At 37.8% G+C, this 23,565-nt stretch overlaps 3 protein-coding genes and 1 pseudogene across 3 annotated transcripts; 1 reads left to right on the top strand and 3 right to left on the bottom strand.

Annotated features, from left to right (window-relative positions):
• Positions 1 to 417: 417 nt before the first annotated feature.
• LOC131971581 (leukosialin-like) lies at positions 418 to 3,577 on the bottom strand. The gene is made up of 4 exons (XM_059333089.1): positions 3,430 to 3,577; positions 2,492 to 2,656; positions 1,400 to 1,569; positions 418 to 894 (listed from the first exon to the last, which is right to left on the bottom strand). The coding sequence occupies exons 1-4, from the start codon at positions 3,575 to 3,577 to the stop codon at positions 790 to 792; spliced, it is 588 nt and encodes a 195-aa protein (XP_059189072.1). The 3' UTR covers positions 418 to 789.
• Positions 3,578 to 3,817: 240 nt separating this feature from the next.
• LOC131971100 (lactose-binding lectin l-2-like) lies at positions 3,818 to 4,728 on the bottom strand. The gene is made up of 2 exons (XM_059332399.1): positions 4,606 to 4,728; positions 3,818 to 4,331 (listed from the first exon to the last, which is right to left on the bottom strand). The coding sequence occupies exons 1-2, from the start codon at positions 4,657 to 4,659 to the stop codon at positions 4,089 to 4,091; spliced, it is 297 nt and encodes a 98-aa protein (XP_059188382.1). The 5' UTR covers positions 4,660 to 4,728; the 3' UTR covers positions 3,818 to 4,088.
• Positions 4,729 to 15,658: 10,930 nt separating this feature from the next.
• Positions 15,659 to 21,434, bottom strand: sult1st4 (sulfotransferase family 1, cytosolic sulfotransferase 4). The gene is made up of 8 exons (XM_059333345.1): positions 21,308 to 21,434; positions 20,274 to 20,406; positions 20,048 to 20,170; positions 19,792 to 19,892; positions 19,387 to 19,513; positions 16,453 to 16,550; positions 16,192 to 16,366; positions 15,659 to 16,102 (listed from the first exon to the last, which is right to left on the bottom strand). Exons 1-8 carry the CDS (start codon positions 21,326 to 21,328, stop codon positions 15,990 to 15,992), a joined length of 891 nt encoding a protein of 296 aa, XP_059189328.1. The 5' UTR covers positions 21,329 to 21,434; the 3' UTR covers positions 15,659 to 15,989.
• Positions 17,205 to 17,315, top strand: LOC131972400 (U2 spliceosomal RNA; annotated as a pseudogene).
• Positions 21,435 to 23,565: the final 2,131 nt, after the last annotated feature.

Below are 23,565 nucleotides of genomic sequence, written 5' to 3'. Positions count from 1 at the left end.
TGAGTAGTCAGAGCACTTTACTTATTATTTAAAAACAAATTGGTTAATCTATTGAACAAGTCATTACATTAGGTTAATTACATTGAAACTAGAACAGAAACTAGGACATTTGAATTAATTTTGTAGCTGTAAACTTTAAAAAATGCTGTACATGTTATGTAGCTCGTTTTGTCTCAGTAGAAATAAATGTCAGCTGCTGGACGGACTGACACAGACTAATGTGCATTGTTTATGGGAACGCCATTCATGGTTCATCATCTCTAGAAGTGTATGATTCAACTTGTTTGTTTTTTAAGAAGGAAAAGAAAATTGCAATAATTGATTATATCGAATCGCAATACTTGTAGAATCACAATTATCAAGAATCGTGATACAATCCAATGGTGACCAAAGCATATTGTCCCACCCCTAATTTCTACCTTATTCTCCCCGCTGAGGATCTGTATTTCTCATATAAATATTCTTCTGGGTCTCTAACCCTAACCCTCGAAAAACTATCGCCCTCCTCAGAGACCTACGGCCCAAGATCCACATGATCTCCAAAAAGGTGACGCCATTCTCAAGGAGAATTGATTGGTCAGTAGGCGGGGCTTTTATAGACGCTGATCTCTTGTCTAGAACATAACCTGGTCCCAACCAGGTTAGCTTCTCAGCATGAGTTGCCATGGTGATCTGGCCAGATTAAAAGAGAACCACCTTCATGATACCAAACACCCAGGGTTAGAGCTGAAGTTACCTCAATAACCATCAAATCCAGCTTGGTAGCACAGGGCTCAGGACTCTGGAGGCTTATGGGGGTGTATGGTGGATCTGGTCCTGGTCCCTGCCCACTGGATCGATACTCTCGTAGGTGGAGTCTTCACCTGCATCGACTGGACGACAGTCGTCATAGAGCTGAGGAAACAAACCAACAAACAATCAGATATTTGACAGAGACGACCTGAGACAGCAGGAGAAAGGAAATAAAAACCTCTGGGTGCTTTGTGCATGAAGGTGGAGACTAAAGCTGTCTGCTGAGATATATTTAGTACAAACTTTGAGGAAAGAAAGTGGATTATACCTCAGAAGTGGTTTGGGCTCTGTTGACAATTCCTTGTGAGAATAGTCACTACTTGAGTTCATCGTTACTGCTTCCATTTTCTGAGAACTCCAAAATCACTATATTAATTTGTATTTTAGTGTTTAATTTACCTGTTTATACCTCTTCTAGACTTCAATCTGACTCAATCAGTCAAACAGTATCAAGATATGTTTGCCATCATCAGAGGGACAACAGTAACAGTAGAGCTCAGTATAGAGAGTGTTTCACTAAAAACAATCTCTTAACAATCCTTCTGATTATCGTGCACAGGTTCATCTCAGGCAGCAGTGAGAATAAGAAAGGGTTAAAGAAAGTCACCTCCATGTTTGGGCTGCCTGTTTTCCTCATATAGTCCTCTATGGTTTTGCTGCTGGAGACCTTCCGGTAACAGATTATCATCAGTGCCAGCTGTGAGATGTGGAAGATGATGATGATGATGTTGAAGGTGATGATGACAGCAACACTCACGACCACAATCATCCACAGATCTGTGTGAGGTTAAGAAGAGAAAAGTTCATTCTCCAGACTCTTTGACTGCTCAAACCCAGGCCTCCCACGTGTTGCCACTGTTCACAGCTTAGATGAAGACCTTTGGCTCTTTCAAACACTGCAGGGTTAAAACTATGTGTATGTTTATGTTTAGAAATGGTGGAGAGTAAAATTGGACGAGACATGAACATCACAACGTCTGATCCCAACCAGCTCACATCCAAATAAATGGTCAACAAATGTTGTATTAAAAAAAAGACAAAGACAAAGACACTGGCATTTGGTCTTTTCTTAGCATTATTATTATTATTATTATTATTATTATTATTATTATTATTATTATTATCATTATCATCATTATTATTATTATTATTATTATCATTATCATTATCATTATTATCATTATTATTATTATTATTATTATTATTATTATTATTATTATCATTATCATTATTATCATTATTATTATTATTATTATTATCATTATTATTATTATTATTATTATTATTATTATTATTATCATTATTATTATTATTATTATTATCATGATTATTATTATTATTATTATTATCATTATCATTATCATTATTATCATTATTATTATCATTATCATTATCATCATTATTATTATTATTATTATTATTATCATTATCATTATTATCATTATTATTATTATTATTATCATTATTATTATTATTATTATTATTATTATCATTATTATTATTATTATTATTATCATTATTATTATTATTATTATTATTATTATTATTATTATTATTATTTCCTGGTTTGAAAGAGACAATTGGCTATTGTCAGGAATTAACAGGCACCCTGCAGCCAATCAGAGTCAGTTGTTCACCGAGACCATGGTACAAACATATATTATTATAGTATATATATATATATATATATATATATTACCTCCTGTTGTCTCAGTGGGTGGAGGTGTGGAGCTTCCTGAACTGGACTCTAAACTCTGTGTTGTTGTCTCAGTGGGTGGAGGTGTGGAGCTTCCTGAACTGGACTCTAAACTCTGTGTTGTTGTCTCAGTGGGTGGAGGTGTGGACAACAGAAACAAATCAAGTCCTGATGAGAGGAAGGAGATACTCTGTGTGCTATGCTTCTCTATACTATCACCATGAATCAGTATTAAAACATCAGCAACTGTCAGTGAAAAGAAAAACTTTCTTCAAATCAACATTTTTATTCTCATTAGTTTTCATTACACTTTGAGAACAAACTCAGCATCTGTGACAATGATCTCAAAATGCTTGTATGGATGGAGAGACAAAGCTCTTTTCAGACCACATCTGTACCGTCCAGAGTCAGACTTGGTCAGCTGTGTGATGTTCACAAACAGATACGCTCCTGACTCAACTCTTCCTAGATACCTGATGCTGATGATGTCTGATCACTTGCTTTCAACTTGTTTTTGGGACTTCTAAACAGACGATCAAACATGATGAGTTGAGAGATTTCTGCTCTGATAATAATCAGCATCCTGTTGATATAAAGTGTCCTCAGTTAGTTTAGTCCTGCCTGTGGTCAGTTTAGAGCTATACTGCAGGCCGCCACCAGGGGGCGTTCAGGGCTTTATCAGGCAGGTAGAAGCAGTTACTTCCTCCATCTGTTCATATTCTCACATTGAAGTCAACACAAACTGATGATCTGCAGTTGGTCACTGCACATTAACACCAACATCCTGAGAGTTCACATTTATTGTCCAGAAATGTGTTTTATTTTCTCTTTGATGCTAAAGTAAACCTAAATCTGATATAAATACTGTTTGAATCAGGGGTTACCACTCACCTGGACCGTAGCAGATGAATGGAAACTTATTGAAACAGTTCCTGTCCCACCATCTTCCAGAGGAGCTGAAATCTGCTGCTGCACAATCCTCCTGCCTCCCCCCCCTGTTATCAGGTTGCCCTTTCTTCCAGTTTCTGAACGAGGAGCTGCTTCCATCGGACCACTTCCAGGAGTCTCTGAAAAGGCCGATCCAGACATAGTCTACTCCTGCTGGAATCAGCTCCTTGACCTTCTGGTTCTCTGTCTGGTTCCTCACACTGGCCAGGTCTGTGTGGTGTTCTCTGCAGTAGCTCTGGGCCTCGGTCCAGCTCATGGAGTCGTCAGTGAGGACAAAAGTCACATCCAGCCCTGAACATAGAGCAGAGAGAAATGCTGTGCAGAGGCAACATAACACACACTGATGCAAACTTTATATCTGAGTTTTTCTGCGTCTGAATGTTTTTCTCAGCAGTCTGATGTTTCTTAATGAATGTGAGCATGAAGCTGAAGTCACCGTGGAGCTGTGTGCATATCAACTCCTTCTCTTGCAGCCCTGTTGACTGAGACAGTGACGTGGGATAAAGCTGTTAATGATGGAGCTCTTTATAGAAACAGAGAAATGAAGGCAGGACTCATCTGCTTTAAATGAGCTTCATGTAACTGGAGACAGAGAGGCAAAGAGCAGCAGAGAAGGGGAGAGGTCAACAAGCTCAACTGGTCTGTTTTACCTTCACTCATCAATATTCTCACCTCTCACATCACAGCACACCGCCCGGAAGGTGGCTGTGCATTTGATATCGTTCCATAGTCCAACAGACCGCATCACTGTGCAGTGTTCAACACCTCCTCCATTGTCTGGTTGTCCACGATTCCACCGTCTGAACTCCTCCTCTCCTGGTCTGTAGAAGCTTGTGTCTGTCAGTGACCACCTCCAGCTCATGACATCACCATCGTACAGTCCGATCCAGGCGAACTGAAACACATATTTGCATTAATAATAATATTCATGTGTCCATATGAAGAGTGAAACAGGTTGTGCTTCCTGTAATAATTGCTGCTGTTTATACTGGACATTAAGAGATCTCTTATAATACACGTTCAATAGGGAACTAAATCCTTCGTCCTCCTTCAGAGTAAAAAAACAAAAAGATTTAAAAGTTTGTGTGAAGTTTCATGTCTCAGACTGTAAAACTTTAAACCCACGTGTCACTGACATGATGTCAGAAACATGTTGAAAGTGAACTCACAGAGGAAACTCCTGCTGTTTCTGCCGTTTTCTTCAGGATCTCAGCTTCCTCCATGCTGTCTACAGTGGCCAGGTCTGTGTAATTCTCTCTGCAGTAACTTTGTGCTTCAGTAAAGTTCTTCTGTTCATTAATGGCATGGTACTGACGTCCAGCACACAGGCCTGTAGAGACACACATGCAGACTGATCACATTCATGCTATAAATCACTTTTGATACATCTTCACTTTGTAACTTTACAGTTTAATGGATCCAGACGCGTCATTGTGTCTGTAGTCAAATCTGGAATGTAACAAAGTACATTTACTCAAGTACTGCACACAAGGACAATTTAGACTATTTCTGTTTGATGACACATTATCCCTGCTATCATATCATATAATCATATATAATATAATACAATAATATTTAATACAGCAATATATAACAGTGGTTGGTGTGCCGTGAGATTTTGTGACAACCACACACTATTAATGCAGTATACAACAATATTAAGTAACTTTAATATAAAAATGTTTGAGATGGAATCTACTTATTTTGATCACATTAAATATAATCTTTATGTGTCTGTAATTCTAAATCAAGAGAATTTTGAATGAATCCAACACAATAGAATTAGTCCGTTTTTAATTAACAGGCACTTCCTGTTAAGTTATTAACTCAACTTGTAACTTAGTTAGATTTAATTAATAATTTTGCGATCTGCAATCTGTTGCCTCAATTTTATTGAGTAGCTGTTGTTTATCTTTTTTTTTACAGTGTATGGAACTCGTCATAAATAAAGAGGATAAACTCTTGCTATTAATATCTGTTGCATGAATCCACAACAGGATAAATTCAGCATTAATTGAATCCATAAAGATGAACTTTATGTTGTCTGTTTCAGTGGCAGCAGCAGTTTTTTTCTTCCTCTCTGACAGACAGATAGACATGTTTCTCTGTCACCATGCTGATATTGATTTGAAGGGAAGACGGCTGTAAAATGTCAACGCTGTAGTCAATCACAACGTGTTCATCAAAACTATTTCATTAGAATTTAAAATATTGTGGCCTCATAAATCAGCCGGCGTCTCTGGAAAGCTCTAATAATAAGGTGAAACTAGTGAGCTCCCTTTGAGGACGAGTTTAAAAAGAGTTATTCTGAGGGGAGTGGACAATGAGCCTCTGGATGGAGAAATGAGTGCACACAGTAATAATACAGGACATTAAAATGGATTAAACAACTGCCTCAAAATCAAGGACGCATTTATTTTTAACACATTTGATCAAATATATTCAGTAAAATGAAATGACTACAGAATAATTTATTACAGTGTAGACAAGTTTACGACGTCACAGACACGGACTGGAAGACAGCCAGCGGCGACTTGGCGCATGCGTGATTCATTTTCAGCCTGGACGCTGAGGGGTTAACACGTCCTGCTGCTGCTCAACAAGTCAGAACGAGTCTCCAAAAGTCTCCAACAACACCAGAAAAAGTCTCCAGATTTGTCTCAAGAGTCTCTAGAGGGGTCTGAATAGTCTAATATAGCTAAAGTCAAAGTGAAAAAAGTCAAAGTCTATTTATTTATAGAGCACATTTAAAACCAACCTCAGGGGACCAAAGTGCTGTACAGTTATTAAAATAGAATAAAATCATACACAAATATAGTAATAAATAAAAACAATGAAATACTAAAAACAGTAAAACAATAAAATAGTAATAAAAACTCAATCCAAAAACAGAGTTAGAGATAGAAAAGAAAAATAAAAGGGTCAAAAAGTTTTAAAAAGCCAAGGATTCTTGCCTCGCTGGGACTGAACGCCACTTTGTATAACAAAGTGTTTTGCCTGAGGGCTCCGCACGGCAACAAAAAATGAGTGAGTTTAACCCTCTGGACTCCATCTATTTATTGATAATACACATATTTTATGTACAGTATAACTATTTATATATGATATGTAGACAAGCTGAGAAAGCCAGTTAAGTGAAATCACAGGAGTTTTCACAGTGTCACATTTATGTTTCTAGACCATTTTTAAGATGTGAATTTTCTTTCTACAATGAAAACTATTACTATTTTTTAATTTACATGCAAATAGACTGTTTTATAGTTTTATTATTTATTATTTTTTGTGCTGTTTTTGTGTGTATAAATGGTTTTTAAAAATGGTACATTTCCATAGAAAGCTGTGTCTTTTGTTTGTATTTTGGGTTCCTGGCAGCTTTATACTTTGTTAATTAAAATAAAATAAATAATGTAACTGAAGGGCATCATAAAAGAGTTGTGATACATCAATGTAGTGTGAATCTAAAAGAAGAGACAGACTTACCTGGTGCAGACATGAGGAGAAGAAAAATCATCAGCATCTTGTTGTCTCTCTGGCTTCATGAGAGGAAGACTTCAGACTGGCTGCTGCTGCTGGAACTAATGGACAATGAACAGCAGCTCAGTGTTATACCAACATCGTGTCAGTCAGACACGCAGCAATCCTTTGCATATTCGGGAAACATCAGGTATAATTACATAAACAAATATGATCCCTTTGTTTCCTATATAAGATCAAAACAAGATAAGAGATGACAAGCTGTGGTCCAAAGGCGGTACCTGGACGGGAGAGAGAGAGAGAGAGGATTAAAATGAAATACTTTTAGGTTTTGGGGATCAACTTTAACGTAGATCAGCTCTTTTTATTTTGGGTATACTTGCTGATAAAATGACACATAAAGATTAATGTTCTTTCCTGAGAATTTAGCTTTTAATAAGAATAACAATGATAAGAGTTTCATTATGAATTACCTTATTAATCCCACAATGGGGAAATTCAGACTCTGCATTTAACCATCCTTTTGACACACAAGTGAACACAGCATGCAGCATCCGGAGCACCCGGGGAGCTGCGTGGGGGGTTAGGAGCCTTGCTCAGAAACATGACCTGCTGGATCTGCTCCCTCTCTATGCAGCATCCAGACCCCTTAGGTCCTCTGGAACTGGCTTGTTGCATGTCCCAAGAACAAGAACTAAGCAGGTGAGGCAGCTTTTAGTTATTCTGCTCCTCACCTGGAACAATCTACCTGTAGATGTGAGGTCAGCTCCTTTAAATCAGGACTAAAAACACTCTAGTTTACTGCAGCGTATCTTAACTTTAACACTTATCTGCTCTACTCTACCGCCCTTACTTTATAACTACACAATGTCTGACTTGTGCTTTTTATTATTTTATGTCATTTCTTATCCTGCTGTATCTAATTAGGGCCTCGGGGCAATCGCACCCAGCACTGGTCCCATACAGCAATATCTGTAGGGACCAGTATATTATGTGACGGATCAAGTTTCCACCTGTCTGTCCTGTGTGTGTGTGTGTGTGTGTGGCCAGGTGGCGTCCACCAATCAGAGCAGAGAAATCAACCACAGCTGCTCCTGTGACTTTTGATGCCACTGAGAGAGAAAGTAGTTCCTTTAATTGAACCAACTTCACTTTGAGCATCTTGTGTTCTTCTTCTGAACGTCTACATGTGTTTTGTGAAGGTCATTTATAAAGTGCTCCATTATAAAGTGAGTCTTTAGTTCCCAGTCCAGTCCTGATGCACCTGAGTTTCCTGTTCCTGCTCAGGGCCTCAGTCAGCTTGGTTCTCAGGATCTCCTTTTCATATAATATATATACATATAATATTCACTGAGAATCTGTTTACACAGATCTGAGAGGAGAGGACAGGAGAGGCTGTTTACACAGAGCAGAGAGGAGAGGACAGGAGAGGCTGTTTACACAGAGCAGAGAGGAGAGGACAGGAGAAGCTGTTTACACAGAGCAGAGAGGAGAGGACAGGAGAGGCTGTTTACACAGATCTGAGAGGAGAGGACAGGAGAGGCTGTTTACACAGAGCAGAGAGGAGAGGACAGGAGAGGCTGTTTACACAGAGCAGAGAGGAGAGGACAGGAGAGGCTGTTTACACAGATCTGAGAGGAGAGGACAGGAGAGGCTATATAATATCTCCTTTTCACTAAGTTTCCTGCTCTAAAATAGATCTGGGGGACAAAACCCCAGTCTGATAATAACTTCATTAGAATGCAATGATTAGTTACCTTCCCTTCCCTTTACCTTTATATAGAAAGTCCAGTCTAGCAGATTTGCAAGATGATACATTGTCATTGTTTCATATGTCAAAGTTAGATAGAATAGTTACAAAGGAAAGCTTTCTTCTGATCCTCCGTTAGTTCATCAAAAACCTCCCAGAACATCTGTATGGTGGGGTGTGGTGGGCTGGTTAGGTCCTCCCCCTCATAATCTGTGTTCTAGTGAAACACACAGTTACAATTACTAGAGTTTTATCATCATTTGTCATATTAAAATGAAGCACAATATGCAATAAATCAGTTGGAGTTTCAGAGAAAGACCACAAGAAGCCCTTCTTCTGGACTGTAGCCAATAACCTGAGCAATGAAGGAAAAACCTGGAAGTGCCTTAAGCCTGCATTCTTTCAGAAATCCAACAGGGGACGCCAACGGCAGTTGCAAAAGAACTCGAAATCACGAATTAGTGCTGGAGAGAGAGGACACACACACCTGCTGGTTTTATCCAACAAAATCCAACAAAAATCTCAGGAATCCTCCCTAAGAACTAAAATATCTGCTACTGTTTTGAAGTAATAAGAGTCACATCAATTATCTACAGTAAAACTGGTAGCTATTTCTAGTTTTTTTGTGAAGTGTTTCTGGGACTGGGACTCTACTGCACAATCTTCAGGCCTAGTAGGCCTCCATCACCAAACAATGCCACCTAAAGCTTCCAATCACAACACGGAGGAAGATGTTTCCATGGCTCAAATGTGTGAATTACTGGATCAGCAAAAGGACTTTTACAGAACTTTGCTTGAACAACAAGAAAAAAGCTTCAAATCTTGTGTACAGATCATAGTTGACTCCTCTAATAAGAGGATAGATGATCTGTCAAAGCAAGTTTTTGATTTCAAGGTGAGTCTGGAAATGACCCAAAAGGAATTTGATGATGTTAAAATCTCTTGTGGCACTTTGTCCAAGAACTGTAATGAAACCAGAACCGACTTGGACACAATTTGTAAAAGTTTGATTTCAGTCTCAGACAAGACTGAAGACAAGACGGCATAATATTGTTGTGGACGGCATCAAAGAGTCTGTGAAAGAAAAGGTGTCTGAATCTGAAGAAAAAGTGAGAAAACTATTTGGTGAAAAATGACAACTGGATCACTTGAAAATGGAGCTGGACTGGGCTCACAGGACTGGGAAGCCGGGAACAGCATCAGAAAGCCCAGAGCCATTGTGGTCAGATTCCTGCGGCTGAAGGACAAACTAAAGATCAAACCAAAGATTCCTTTGTTTACATTTACCAGGAATAAAAGTAATATTTTTGTTTGTTTACATTTTCCTGTTTTTCTTTTCTAAAATAGTGTTATTCTGTTTAATGTATCATATTTGTTACACAATAACTTATTTGAAAATGTGTCAGTTGTCATTTTATTGCATTTCATACATTATGCATAAAATAAAGCAACATACAGTCTTTTTCTCATTTAGGTAAACTATTTTTTGGTATGTATTTTTAGATGGCAAGAAAATTGAGCATTGATGATGTGTTGGAGATAAACAAACTGAGCAACAAATTGCACAAAAATACCAGATGTAGCAAAAATGAAATGCTGGTTCCACTGGTGGATCTGTCATTGCTGCATGAAAACTTTATATCAGCAGATGTATGATATTGTGTTATATGGAAAAAAAATATTTTGTATGTTTGAGGAAAATGCTAAAAGGAAAGTCAAAGTTTTCATTGGTTAAAAATATTAGGTTTTATATGTTTTTGTTAGTTCAAGAAAAACTGTGAGCAACAAATTGCACAAAAGACCCGATGTATCAAATATGATACAAATTAGAATTCATATATGCAAATTCATATATATATATATATATATATATATATATTTTTTTTTTTTTTTTTTTTTTTTTTTTATTTGTCAGCAGGTTTTTTTTTTAAATTGAATTGTCTGGCAATTATTTCATGGTTCAGGCTTTAATGTGCAGATACACACAACTGTATTATAATGTAATTATAGCAAAGGCATGTAGCTTCGAAAGTTTAACGTTTGTTGTTGCGTAATTATTACAACTGTGGCCAAAAGAAGTGTAGTTTGTAGCGAAATCAGACATGGCAACTACGTGATAGACACGTCTATTTGCTTGGTATGTCTGATGACTTTGTTTAGCCCTGTCTTTGGAAATTAGACAATAATGAATATGATTTATTGGTGGGGTTTCAATAAAGATATGATAACTTTTGCAATGATCCTCGTGACTCTGCATTGTTTTTTTATCTGATCTGATCCCTACATAGAGTTTGCTTCCCATGTTTGGATGTGTGTTGCAGTTTTCACCTCGCAAAAACTGATTGAAGGCATAGTATAGTTACTGAGAGGTTATTTCTGCCTAAATATGACTTGATCTCATTCATGAGCTTCATAATGTAAACACGCTACCGCTCAACGGGCTGCCGTGCGCGCTCCCGCGGCCAGAAATCAGATTCTGGCAGGCAATCACTTTCTGGCACGACACCTGTCGAGGCTTTATTTCCAGCCGGTTGTGGCTCCGCGGCTCCAGCACTTATTTCTTCATTTGTCTTTATGTTCTTGCAGATGGAGTCATGCAGTTTGACAGTTTGGCCGCTGAGGAACGACAGTTAGCTCTTGAAGTTATGTACTTACTTGATTCCTATGGTCTATGTCTAGTACCATCAGGTTGAATGCACTTATTGTAAGTCGCTTTGGACAAAAGCGTCTGCTAAATGACATGTAATGTAATGTAAAAATGTAATGAGGAACAAATCAGGAGCTTCAGAGCATTTGAAGCATGCAGCCAAAGGAGCGGAGGGCTCCACAGCATCAGGTCTGATTCTGTCACACTGTTGTTTTACTGCTTCTACACTGTAGCTGCTGTCCTCGGTGTTTCTGCATCTTATCATCAATAATAATACTCATTTAAAAAACACACAAAGGGAATGTGTGTGTTAAAATATTAACCAGTTGTGTAAAAATAGAAAAAGGGCCAGATTTATTTTCATGTGAATTTGTGAAGTTTGACACAGAAAGAGATATATAGGGTTTATTGATAATATATATACAGTATATATTTTATATTGTTATATTTGTACATAGTCAATCAGGACTAACCCTATTTTTGAAGTACTTGTATTGTACCTTTATTTTTTTAACACAGTTTTTCTAACTTGAGGCTCATGCTGCCTGCTGTTTAGTAGCCTAGTAACTATTGTCAACTGACGTGTGCAATAAAAAATGGGTGAAAAAACAGTCCGGATTGGATTGTGATTTATTATTAATGTGACTGTAGAATCGTGTCCAGAAGGTAGGAACCTGTTTTCCTGTACCAGCTCATTTTACTGTAGCGTCATTTGGTTATGCATTGGAACTAAAGCAGTACAGTAAAAAAAAGTCTAAAATGAGTTATAATTTGACGTAGAAAAGACGTCCACAACGACCATATTTGGACTAGAAATAGCTCCTGCACGGCGGTCCTGTGGACGTCAAGTATCCGTTGAAAGAAAGACGTCTGGAGGGACAGTCTGCACCTTGAGGGGACCAAAACTAGACGTGCAACAAGGACTTGGAAAAGACGTGATTTGGACGTCTCTTTGCGCAGTGGGATTTTTGGACCATTATTATTTCTTATTTATATTAATGATTTATCAAATGTCTCAAATATTCTTTATCCAATAATGTTTGCAGATGAACTCTAGTTCATTCTCACTCAAATTTTAGTTCTCTGATTAAAAATGTTAATGTTTGTTTAACTTCATATACTACATGGTTCAAATTAAATAAATTATCTCTGAATATAAAAAAATCTAACTATATATTTTGTGGCAAAAAATCATACTCTAGAGCAGCGGTTCCCAAACTTTTTTAGCCGTGCCCCCCTTCTATGTCCCAACCGGGTTGACCCCCCCCAATCCCCCACACCTTCAAAAAACAACATGCAATAAGAGTTTTTATATCCATATTAAAGGTGGAGGATGATGACAGGCTCAGGATCAGAGGCAGAAAGCAGATCAGTTGGGACAAATGTTATCATATTTTGAGCTGCGTTGAACAAAAATTGCAGCAAATTTAAACGAGCGTGGAGTGAACACAACCCGTCATCATAACACAGGCTGGAAAAATGATACAAGAACAAGAAGATAACTTCTTCTACGCTTCATTATAAGATCAAAAACAACCAAAAACAGATGCAAAAATGACCAAAGATGACGCAAAATTATCAAAATTGACCAAAAATACATGTAAAAATTACCAAACAACCAAATAATAGATGCAAAAATGACCAAAGATGACACAAAATTATCAAAATAGACACAAAATTGACCAAAAATACATGTAAAAATTACCAAACAACCAAAAATAGATGCAAAGATGACACAAAATTATCAAAGTAGACACAAATTGACCAAAAATACATGTAAAAATTACCAAACAACCCAAAAATAGATGCAAAAATGACCAAAGATGACACAAAATTATCAAAATAGACACAAATTGACCAAAAATACATGTAAAAATTACCAAACAACCAAAAAATAGATGCAAAAATGAACAAAAAATTACACAAAATTGAATAGCCTGTATTTACTAATTAATTGATTAATACACGTCTTTATTGTGTGTGTGTGTGTGTGTGTGTGTTGGGGGGGGGGGGGGGGGGGGGGGGGGGGGAATGAATTGTGTCATTATCAGACCGCCATTACATTTTTCATCTCGCGCCCCCCCCAGGGGTCCACGCACCACACTTTGGGAACCCCTGCTCTGGAGACTCTTGTAAAGTCATAATTCAGTCTGCTGAGATGAATCAAGTGTCAACAGCAAGATTCCTGGGAATCTTTGTTGATGAGAGCTTGAGTTGGAAAGCACAAATACACTGGGTCAGCAAAAAAATAAGCACATCTATTGGTATAATTAAGAGGATTAGTAATTTGGTAACTACAAACGGTCTTCATACACTTTATTATAGTTTAATGTATCCATATCTTTCATATTGTAATATAGTTTGGGCACCTTTCCTACTACACTCCATAGAGTTTTGGTTGTCCAGAAAGGTTTTGTTAGGATGAACCAGATCTGAGTCACATGATCATCTGTTCCTCTTTCAGAAACTCCACATACTTTCTGTTCATCACATCAATATTTCTCAAATATGTGTTTTTATTTTTAAGGTATATTCCGATCATGAAAACTTTCCAAAGCACTTTAAGACTTATTTTAAATGTAATTCTCAGATTCACTCTTATTCAACACGTCAATCTTTAGATCTTCATCCTCCAAGATTTCTGACATGCAGAGGTCAATTTATTGTTCAATTTAGGGAATAAATTATGGATAAAAACCTTTTCCCATCTGGCAAAGGCCTCCATCTCTGTAAAATGCTTCAAAAGATGTCTGAAAGCTCATTTAACTGCTGTTTTAACATTCTAGTTCACACACAAATATACTTTTTTTAACATGCTCATCTTTGTTTTTAATTGTTTTTGTTATTGTCATAACTTGTTGATGTGATACATTTGTTTTTTCTATTATCAGTTTATTACTTTCTAATGAAATTTTAGGTGGAGGCTTTAAATAAATCAGCTCATCTGGGTTTTTTCTGCCTCTACTGCACTTTACATTATATGTTATCTTTGTCATTTTATGTAATTCTAAAATAAAATAAAATAAGGGCTGCTGCTGCTGGAATTAACAGACAATGAACAGCAGCTCAGTGTTATACCAACATCAGGTCACTCACACGCAGCAATCCTTTGCATATTCGGAAAACATCAGGTATAATTACATAAACAAATATGATCCCTTTGTTTCCACATAAGATCAAAACAAGATAAGAGATGACAAGCTGTGGTCCAAAGGCTTCAGCAGCTCTGGAGAGAGAGAGGAAAGGTTTCCTCATTTAAATGAAATACTTTTAGGTTTTGGGGATCAACTTTAACGTAGATCAGCTCTTTTTATTTTGGGTATACTTGCTGATAATATGACACATAAAGATTAATGTTCTTTCCTGAGAATGTAGCTTTTAATAAGAATAACAATGATAAGAGTTTCATTATGAATTACCTTATTAATCCCACAATGGGGAAATTCAAACTCTGCATTTAACCATCCTTTTGACACACAAGTGAACACAGCATGCAGCATCCGGAGCACCCGGGGAGCTGCGTGGGGGGTTAGGAGCCTTGCTCAGAAACATGACCTGCTGGATCTGCTCCCTCTCTATGCAGCATCCAGACCCCTTAGGTCACCTGGAACTGGCTTGTTGCATGTCCCAAGAACAAGAACTAAGCAGGTGAGGCAGCTTTTAGTTATTCTGCTCCTCACCTGGAACAATCTACCTGTAGATGTGAGGTCAGCTCCTTTAAATCAGGACTAAAAACACTCTAGTTTACTGCAGCGTATCTTAACTTTAACACTTATCTGCTCGACTCTACCGCCCTTACTTTATAACTACGCAATGTCTGACTTGTGCTTTTTATTATTTTATGTCATTTCTTATCCTGCTGTATCTAATTAGGGCCTCGGGGCAATCGCACCCAGCACTGGTCCCATACAGCAATATCTGTAGGGACCAGTATATTATCTAGTATATTATGTGACAGATCAAGTTTCCACATGTCTGTCCTGTGTGTGTGTGTGTGTGTGTGTGTGTGTGTGTGTGTGTGTGTGTGCGTGCGTGTTGTGAGCCATGTGTTGATGCGCACACGTCTGGAAGGACGGGGAGCGGGTCGGGTTAGCGTTGTGTTTACTGGAACTTTGACGGCCTCCTTGGCCGTAAATGGGACATTTTTCCACAGGGCATCAAGGCCAGAGTGGGGAATTCCCACCCTGTCCACCACAACTTCCCACTGGAGGACAGGAAATAAACATAATCCATTATGGCACTTTGCCGCATCGATGCTGAATCGTGCATGCCCCGCATTGCGACGCATCGCCGAATGGATTATTGTTGACACCACTAGTGTACAGGCGTTAACTCAAAACATATGGACTCATTTATTTTGTGACGTGCCTTTGAGGACATGGGTAGAATAACAGCAGAGCCTCATTTATTGTTTTGCAGTGTTCATTTTACATCCACAGCTCATACAGTATAATTTCTGTGTTAATCATCATATATATTCTGTTATAATCTTCTCATGTTATCTGTTATAATCATCCTGTATTCTCCTATGACAAGCTCACATTATCTGTGTAATCACATCGTCTGTTATAATAATATTTTATAAAGAAAAATATGTTAGAATCTTTGCGTCATTCTCTGGTCTTTCCTGAGTGAATTGGCACATGTCCAGTCAGGAATGTACACAGCTTGTCCAGTCTTCTTCAAACTTCATCGCGGAACTGAAGAGTGGTGTCAGTCATCTTTTTCTTGTAGTCTTCATCAAACTTCTCGTTCTGGGCCACAGTGAAATGGTTCTTCCAGTCACCAACTTTCCCTGCAGAACCACAGAAAGAAAGTCAGACATGATTGAGCTGAAGGTGTTTTTAAACACACGTTCATCTATTATCTTATTCATCAGGTTACCTTTTCTCATGAAGGGAGAAACTTTGAAATTCATAACTTCCAATGTAGAATAGTTGGCCATCTTGTCCTTCTTCATATTATCAAACTGCACTCCACCTGTAACTCGTTTCTTCTCCTCGTCCGAACAAGACAAACCGAGAAAGCTGCAGAGTTTGTCGATTTCCCGTCCAGTATCCTGAAAACACCGTCGTCAGATATCATCACTGCTGGAGGAGAAGAGCAGACAACATAGAAAGAGACCAACAATAACAACTAACATACCTCAATCATATCTTCGTAGAACATGTAGTGGAGATTGGAATAAGTCTGTTTCTTCTTCCACCAGCCGTTCACGTGGTCGTACCAGGATCCATCAAGCACTGAGGCCACAGAACGACACATGGAAGCACTTCACTTTCATATTGTTCAGCAGAAATCTCTGCATTTCATCACTTGTTACCACCTTGTTGACACGTTTTGAAGGGGTTCCCATAAGACTGACACCTGTCATAAACATTTATTTCTAAAGCACATTTAAAAACAACTCACGTTGACCAGTGCTGTACGAAAGTGTATAAAATAGCAGTTAAGACACGAGAAAGTCATGGTGACATTAGACAGCAAACATATTTAAAACAATGCAGTCTCAACAGGCACATATGAAGCCCTATCAGGGAACGCTAGTGAATAAAAGTGAGTTTTTAGTCTGGCCTTGAGAGACTCAGTGAGCAGATCTTGTCACACCGCTGTGAGGTGGTGTTTTATTTTGGTGTTTTGGTCTTGTCATTTCCTGTTTTACTTTGAAATAGTAACTCTCCTCTCGTTTCAGGTCACTTGCTTTTCCCTGTGTGTCATCTGTCTGATTGTCTCCCCCAATTAGTAGCTGTGTCCCAATGTCAAGGATCCTTCCTTCAGAGTCGGGTCCTCCGAAGGCGAGGCCAGAGTCCTTCCTTTCTCTGGTGTAATGCACTAATGGGACAGCCTTCAGAGTGCAGCTGTGCGTCATTGTGTAATTGGACGTCCTGCTTGAATTCAGCGCCGCTCTCGGCCTTTTGGCTAAGATCAAGTGTAGTATCTGTTCTTATCAGTTTAATAAAAATAAATAAATACATAAATTAATTAATTAATTCAGCGCCGCAATTTCAAAATCTGTTCACGACATGGATGTGTCTTTGGCATCAGCACTCTGACACATATTTGTAAAAATGGAAGAAGATGCTTTAAGGCTGAATCTCCACGATTTATCAAGTAAAAACCATAAAGTGGATTAAACCTGAATATTTAACTGATCCTGGCTGAATTTGGCTAGTTTCATAAAAGCAGCGAAGCATAATTCATCATGGAAATATATTCTGTGATTTTTTATTTTTTATTTTACAGTACAGTACAATAACAGTTATTTATAAATATCAATAACGGATAATAGCGGACTTTCGGTCCCTGTAAACACAATAAAGAAATGCATAACTTTCTGAATGGCATAGTTGCACATAGTACATTATCATCTGACGCATATAAATTAATTAACAATAACTTTAGCGACTGAGACGGCATTAATTAACTTAACCGACAATGTATCAAGATGACGTTTATTCTCTTTAGCTTAATATTCTGGCATTTGTTTATGTTTATGTTTTTGCTTGACTTTAAACACACGTTTTGTAAGTTATGTGATAACATTCAGTATAAACTGAAAATACTTATATATTTAAATGCATATTGCGCCGCCGGCGTCGCTGTTTCTACGCTCGCCATTTTTAAATCTCCCGGTAGACCGGTGTGCGCAATGCATTATGGGTAGTCGGAGCGCACGGAGGATACACACATGCATCCTCGGGATTTGGGCAAAAGAAGGACTCTGTCCTCTGAGCATCCTGGACATTGGGACAGTCCTTCGGCGGATGTCGATGACGTGGCATCCTTCAAATCCAGCCGTTTGAGCATCCTTCCTTGACTTTGGGACACAGCCGTTGTCTCCCCCAGTTACTGATTGTGTTCACCTGGTGCTCCTCTGAAGTGCAAACCACACCAGCACAAACACAAAATAGCAGCAATTCGCCACAACACGCCATGAAATGTGAATTTCGCCGACACAACAAATACATTTTCGGCGTGACGCAATTTGATTATATCACGTGGTGTGTTCATGTAAAGTTAATGCTTCATCTCCTCTCTGCAGGTGAGAGTTTTATACTGCAAAGTGAGAAATAATGACAGTAAAGTGTTTATCCTTCATGTCAGCTCGCTCTGAACAGGCTCAATGAATTTACCATAAATATCACAATACGGGCGCACTACATTATATATGGGCGGCTGGTTTGGCTACGGAGAAGCGAATGACGGCAGGAACCAATCAGGAGGAGGACCAGTGTCCAATATGTAGCTACCCTTTCCGTTTTGATGAATTGCTGGTGTGGTTTGCACTTCAGGGCCACCGTATCCCTCCTGGTGCTTAAATAGTCTGATTTCCCTCGTCTTGGTCCAGTGTGTTTGACCTCGTCACCATACCAGCCCGTTTTTCTCCTTCATGCCACAGCCTCAGATTTCCTTGCTTCGCCTTTTTGAGTGTTCCTTGCAAGAGTGATTTTTCTTTGTAGTTTATTATCAGCTAAGCGCTAGGATTTAGTTTCATAGTTTCTCTTGTCAGCTGTTTTGTTTCCCTTTTGGAGTGATTTTGTGTTCACTTTTGTTTCCTTCCTTTATTCTATTTCCCAGTTCATTGTAGAGTTTTGTAGATTCCTTTGTTTTTGCTATCAGGTTTGGATCCTCCCTTTAGGAGCGCCTTTTGTTTGTTTAACCTTTTATTCATTAGTTTATCACCTTCCTAGATTAGCCCCGTCAAGCCCCGTAACTCGAATTAGGACCTTTGAGTTTTATTTGTTAGCGTAGATGGTTCATAGTGTTTTTCCTCCCTCTGAGTGGGTTTTCTCTGTTTGTTTCCACCTTGTGTGGATTACTCTTGCCTCCTTCTTTGAAAATAAAGAGAGTTCAGTTCACCTGCTCTGCATCTGAGTCCTAGTCTGAGCCAGGCCTGACAGATCTGATGGAGTGGGGGATGTTATTTTACAGTTTGGGGGCTGCGACTGAATAGCATATAGCTTCATGTCCTAACACTGCATTAAACTGTTGTAAGGGATTTTTTTTACATTGGCTGTCATTAGACCATTACAATTGTCTCATGAACATTTTTCCTTTTTCCTTGAATTTGATGCATACTCTTTCCGTCCAAGAATCTCTGGAAGAAGCTGCTCCAGTCTCCAGCCTCTGGCTGAACAACGTTCATGCGATCAAAGTGAAAAAAAGACACCATGTTGTCTTTGGCATTGCGAGCCACATAGACGATCTACAGAAGAAGGAAACACAATCAATTATGTGAACACTACATGACACCTTTACACACACACAAGTGTTTGTTTTAGTGGGGTTTGTTTCAACTTCTATGGCTTTTATTTTTTATTACTCATCCTTTATAGAATTTGGAACTTTCAGAATATGTATCTATATATATATATATATATATGGTCCATGGAGATTTTATATTTGTAAACTTTTCTTGAGGTGAGAAAGGTGATTTAAAAATCTTGTCATCATACATTGAGACGTAAAGCAGAAACTACTGACCCTGCAGTTCTGCTCCCAAAAGGACTTTGGCACAAATTGGACAGGAAAATGAGTCTTAATGAGGCGAGGAGAGGTGGGGAGGCTGTCTGCCAGGTCTGTTCCTGCATGAAAAGGAAAGGATGGAGGAAGTAAAGCCCTGATGCTTTTAAGGGTAATAAAAGGCAAAAGAACCTTCAGATACAATCACAATGTTTGCTTAAGTTTCAGCAAAAGGTGCATGTGAAATATGGTGAGTATGTCTGATGGTGTCTTCAACCTGAACCAATAGATGGGACGACAATCTCCAAGAAAGGCACTCTCTCATAGATGGGGACAGATGTCTGACGCTCTGTCTGACCAAAGTACAGCAGGTCCAGGATGTAGGAGACCCATGTGGTTCCTAAAAACCACAGAGAGGAAGATAACATGATCCCAACCTTTATACACATATCTTTTATGAACTATAAAGCATTTAAACTGGCTGGTTATGTTTATGGACCGACCTGCTTTGGGGTATGTTGCAATAAGTATATCATCTGGCCTGGCTTGAAACTTTTGAACGTTTTCCCAGTTGTCTGTGAAAAAGTGGGTCATTGAGACTCCATGGAAATCAAACAGTTCTGGTCGAGGTGGTGACTACATGATAAAAAAGATAATAAAATAATGAAAACATATAAAGCATACTGTATGATCATTGTGTGATAGTTATTAACGCTTCATAGGAACTCCTGGAAATGGAAAACGTCGACCCTGAAGTGTTACTGGAGGATATTACAAGACTTTTTGCAAAATGTTTCATTTTTATATTGCAAATCCAGGTCAATTGAGTCATTATTATTATTATTATCTCTTTCCCACAGCAACCCTAAATAGACAATAACACCTCATCTGCATCCATCACCACTTTATCTTTTACCTTTAAACTATTTTATCTTTTTAGACTACTTGTTACATAAGTGTAATGTCTGAATGTCTTTTTTAAAGCACCTCATATATGAGAAGCACACATAAATTTAGTTGTATACTTTTTTAATACAATGACAATAAAGGAAAGCTTGAATCTTGTGTGATTTACTGATTGGTCAGTGATGTAGAAACCCATATGGTTCTATGAGGAGACCTTTTATAGATGTCCGCTCAAGTTACCAAATATGGTTCTTTGCCTGATAAAGAGTTAAACTGCAGCTATTTGATTGTGTAGAAGATAATGAAAACTGTGTTCAGGATTTAATGGGTGTTGTCTTCATTGAGTTTAATTATATTGCATATAATGCTAAATCCCCATGTGCACCAATCAACATAACATTAATCTTAGTTAATAAATGCTTCCTGAACATATGCACCACATTAGGTGTTATGGTTGGCAAATTAGGTTTTTGGTATTTGTTTCACAATCTATAGGGCTTAAGCCCAAAATATGTAGCTTTTGTATCCATTTCGAAATATTTATTTATTAAACAAGAAATTAACTTTAGCACAATGTCGCTGTTTTTAAAAAAAAAAGACTTCTAGACTTTGGATTAATGAAGTGACATACCGTGTCTGGATCAGATGACATGGTGCTGTATTTCTCTCCTCCTGCTGTAGTTTTCCCTGGACAAGCAAACTGTTTTTCACTAATCTCCCTTCAAAAAGATTGTGATACTCCAAACCCTCCCCTCTCCGCTCAGTGGATTTTTTAATTTTTAACAGGGGGAGGGGCGGTTTATACTGTTTATTCCACCTGCAACTAGCAAACAGCCCAATAAACTATAAAGTTGAAAGAAAATAAAGGTCCAAGACAAACATGCCAAAAGGGCTGGACTTAGAGACAAACAACACACTGCATGCACTTTTGAACTATGTCCACCATTTGGGAATTGTCTTCACAGTGTGCAGCACAGAAAAATCAGGAGTGTTAATTCAACTCACAGAGTTTTTTTGAGTTTATATAGTTCTCACGGACTCTGAGTTACAATTACACTTTGAAAAGTGTTCATATTTTAACTCTTTAATAGTGTTGAACACTCAAGTGAAAAGGAATAACACAATTTTGAGTTAAAAGTGCACTTATGTGGTGTCATAAAACAACACCAAGGGTGTCAAATATTCATTTTTAACATACATTGTGTTATTTTATGACACATTTAAGTGTTTTTTCAACACTAAAATCATGTTATTTCCTTTCATTAATGTGATAATTAACATTCGTTGTTTTGTTTTACGATACATTAAAAGTGTATTCTGTCTTTAGCCGAACATACAAGTCACAAAATCTGAAAAATCAACTCCAACTGAAGTGAATCTAACTCAGGTGTTTACATGTAACAACGCTGGCAGAGCTTTTTGATCACTACAATGTTCAAACAACTCTAAAAATCAACACTCAGCAACTCAAAATGATTAACACTGAAAAAACGACACTACAGATTTTGCTGTGAGGAGTTCAACTCAAACATATGGAGTTCTTTCTCCTGTGAAATGCCCTTTAATACAAGGAAAGAATAACAAAAAGCATCTTTTTTTTGCAGCGTTTGTTTTACATACACAGCTTTGTTCTGGCAGATGAAAAGCAAAGTTTGTCGTAGAGAACCACCCTCTGCATGTTATTTGAGATAGATAAAGAGTCTTGGCACATTTTCAAAAATGCTTCAAGGGAGGAAGTCAAAACCACTCACACAAGTATTTGTCCAAAGGCCAGTGGACAGCTGTGAGTATGTTGCAACCCATTATTGAAACTTTCACTTCATGAAAGTTTTGACTTCTAGAGACTAGCTGAGTGATGAGGATTTGCAAGGAAGGATGGTGTCCTGTTTTTTGCTGCAATTGGTGTCTTTACTTTAAGGGTTGATACACCCCAAAATTAATCAATATTTATCTTCCCTGCAGTGCTATTCATCGATTTAGATTATAATGGTGTGAGTTCTATCTATACGGCACTTCACTTGTGATGCTCGAAGCGACTAAAAGATACATTTCAAAAACTAAACAGCAATAACTATTTCCAGAAATCATGACCCAGTCACAAAGAAAACCCACAGTCCTTGTTGTGAGAACTTTTTAGAACCATTTCCTTTTTAGTAAACAGGAAAGGAACAACTGAATTAATCTACCTAATACAAAGAACTTAAACCCAGCTGCAGTAACTACTTGTACAACAGCTAATGCTGTATATACACTGCAAAAAAGGGTGTCTAAAGACAGATACTTTCATAATAAGCATAAACATGTTGTACGCTTAAAATAAGAAATCAACTCTTAAAACAAGATAAATTAAAGCTGCTGAACTGGCCCGAGCAGAGTGACCTGTAAATTATTTGTTTCTTACCTAGGAAAAAAACTTTGGATTCAGAAGTGTTACATAATTTATCTTGTTTTAGGAGTTAATTTCTTGTTTTAAGCATTCAACATGCATATTTCTAGATTCAACAATCTTAATTCAAGAAATCTTGTCAAGGTAAATTATCTGTCCATGCAGCAAGATCATTTCCCTCAGATTTACTGTTTTTATCTTGTTTTTAGACTAAACACCTTTTTTGCAGTGTAAATAAATAAAAAGCAACAAAACGGAAAAAACAGAAAAAAAGGGCAATAAAATCGAATTTCTTTTGTTTTCATAACTTTAAATTAAATGTTGTCATTCAGATACAGTTAATGATGGTTTTTCGTGTTGTCATGAATTATAAGATTGTGTTTAAAAAGAAAAACAACGCTCAACGTATCGCTAGTGATGGCTGATCGAGGCTTTGTTGAACAAAACATGGTTCATGACTGGAAGCTTCAATGACACACAGAGCTCCAGTAGGACACCTAGTG

Source organism: Centropristis striata, chromosome 5 (assembly GCF_030273125.1).
Source record: "Centropristis striata isolate RG_2023a ecotype Rhode Island chromosome 5, C.striata_1.0, whole genome shotgun sequence".
Taxonomy (NCBI): Eukaryota; Metazoa; Chordata; class Actinopteri; order Perciformes; family Serranidae; genus Centropristis; species Centropristis striata.
This window is presented reverse-complemented; position numbering and strand designations above follow the sequence as displayed.

Excerpts from the sequence above, each read along its gene's own strand:
- LOC131971581 (XM_059333089.1), bottom strand. The coding sequence starts at position 3,577 with ATGTCTGGATCGGCCTTTTCAGAGACTCCTGGAAGTGGTCCGATGGAA. Across the intron at positions 2,657-3,429 it reads TTCAGCTCCTCTGGAAGATG|GACTTGATTTGTTTCTGTTG; the intron begins GTGGGACAGGAA and ends TCCTCTCATCAG. Across the intron at positions 895-1,399 it reads CAGGCAGCCCAAACATGGAG|CTCTATGACGACTGTCGTCC; the intron begins GTGACTTTCTTT and ends TTGTTTCCTCAG.
- LOC131971100 (XM_059332399.1), bottom strand. The coding sequence starts at position 4,659 with ATGGAGGAAGCTGAGATCCTGAAGAAAACGGCAGAAACAGCAGGAGTT. Across the intron at positions 4,332-4,605 it reads AAACAGCAGGAGTTTCCTCT|TTCGCCTGGATCGGACTGTA; the intron begins GTGAGTTCACTT and ends TATGTGTTTCAG.
- sult1st4 (XM_059333345.1), bottom strand. The coding sequence starts at position 21,328 with ATGTCATCTGATCCAGACACG. Across the intron at positions 20,407-21,307 it reads TGTCATCTGATCCAGACACG|TCACCACCTCGACCAGAACT; the intron begins GTATGTCACTTC and ends TTTATCATGTAG. Across the intron at positions 16,551-19,386 it reads GAGATTCTTGGACGGAAAGA|TGCTTGATGGATCCTGGTAC; the intron begins GTATGCATCAAA and ends CTGTGGCCTCAG.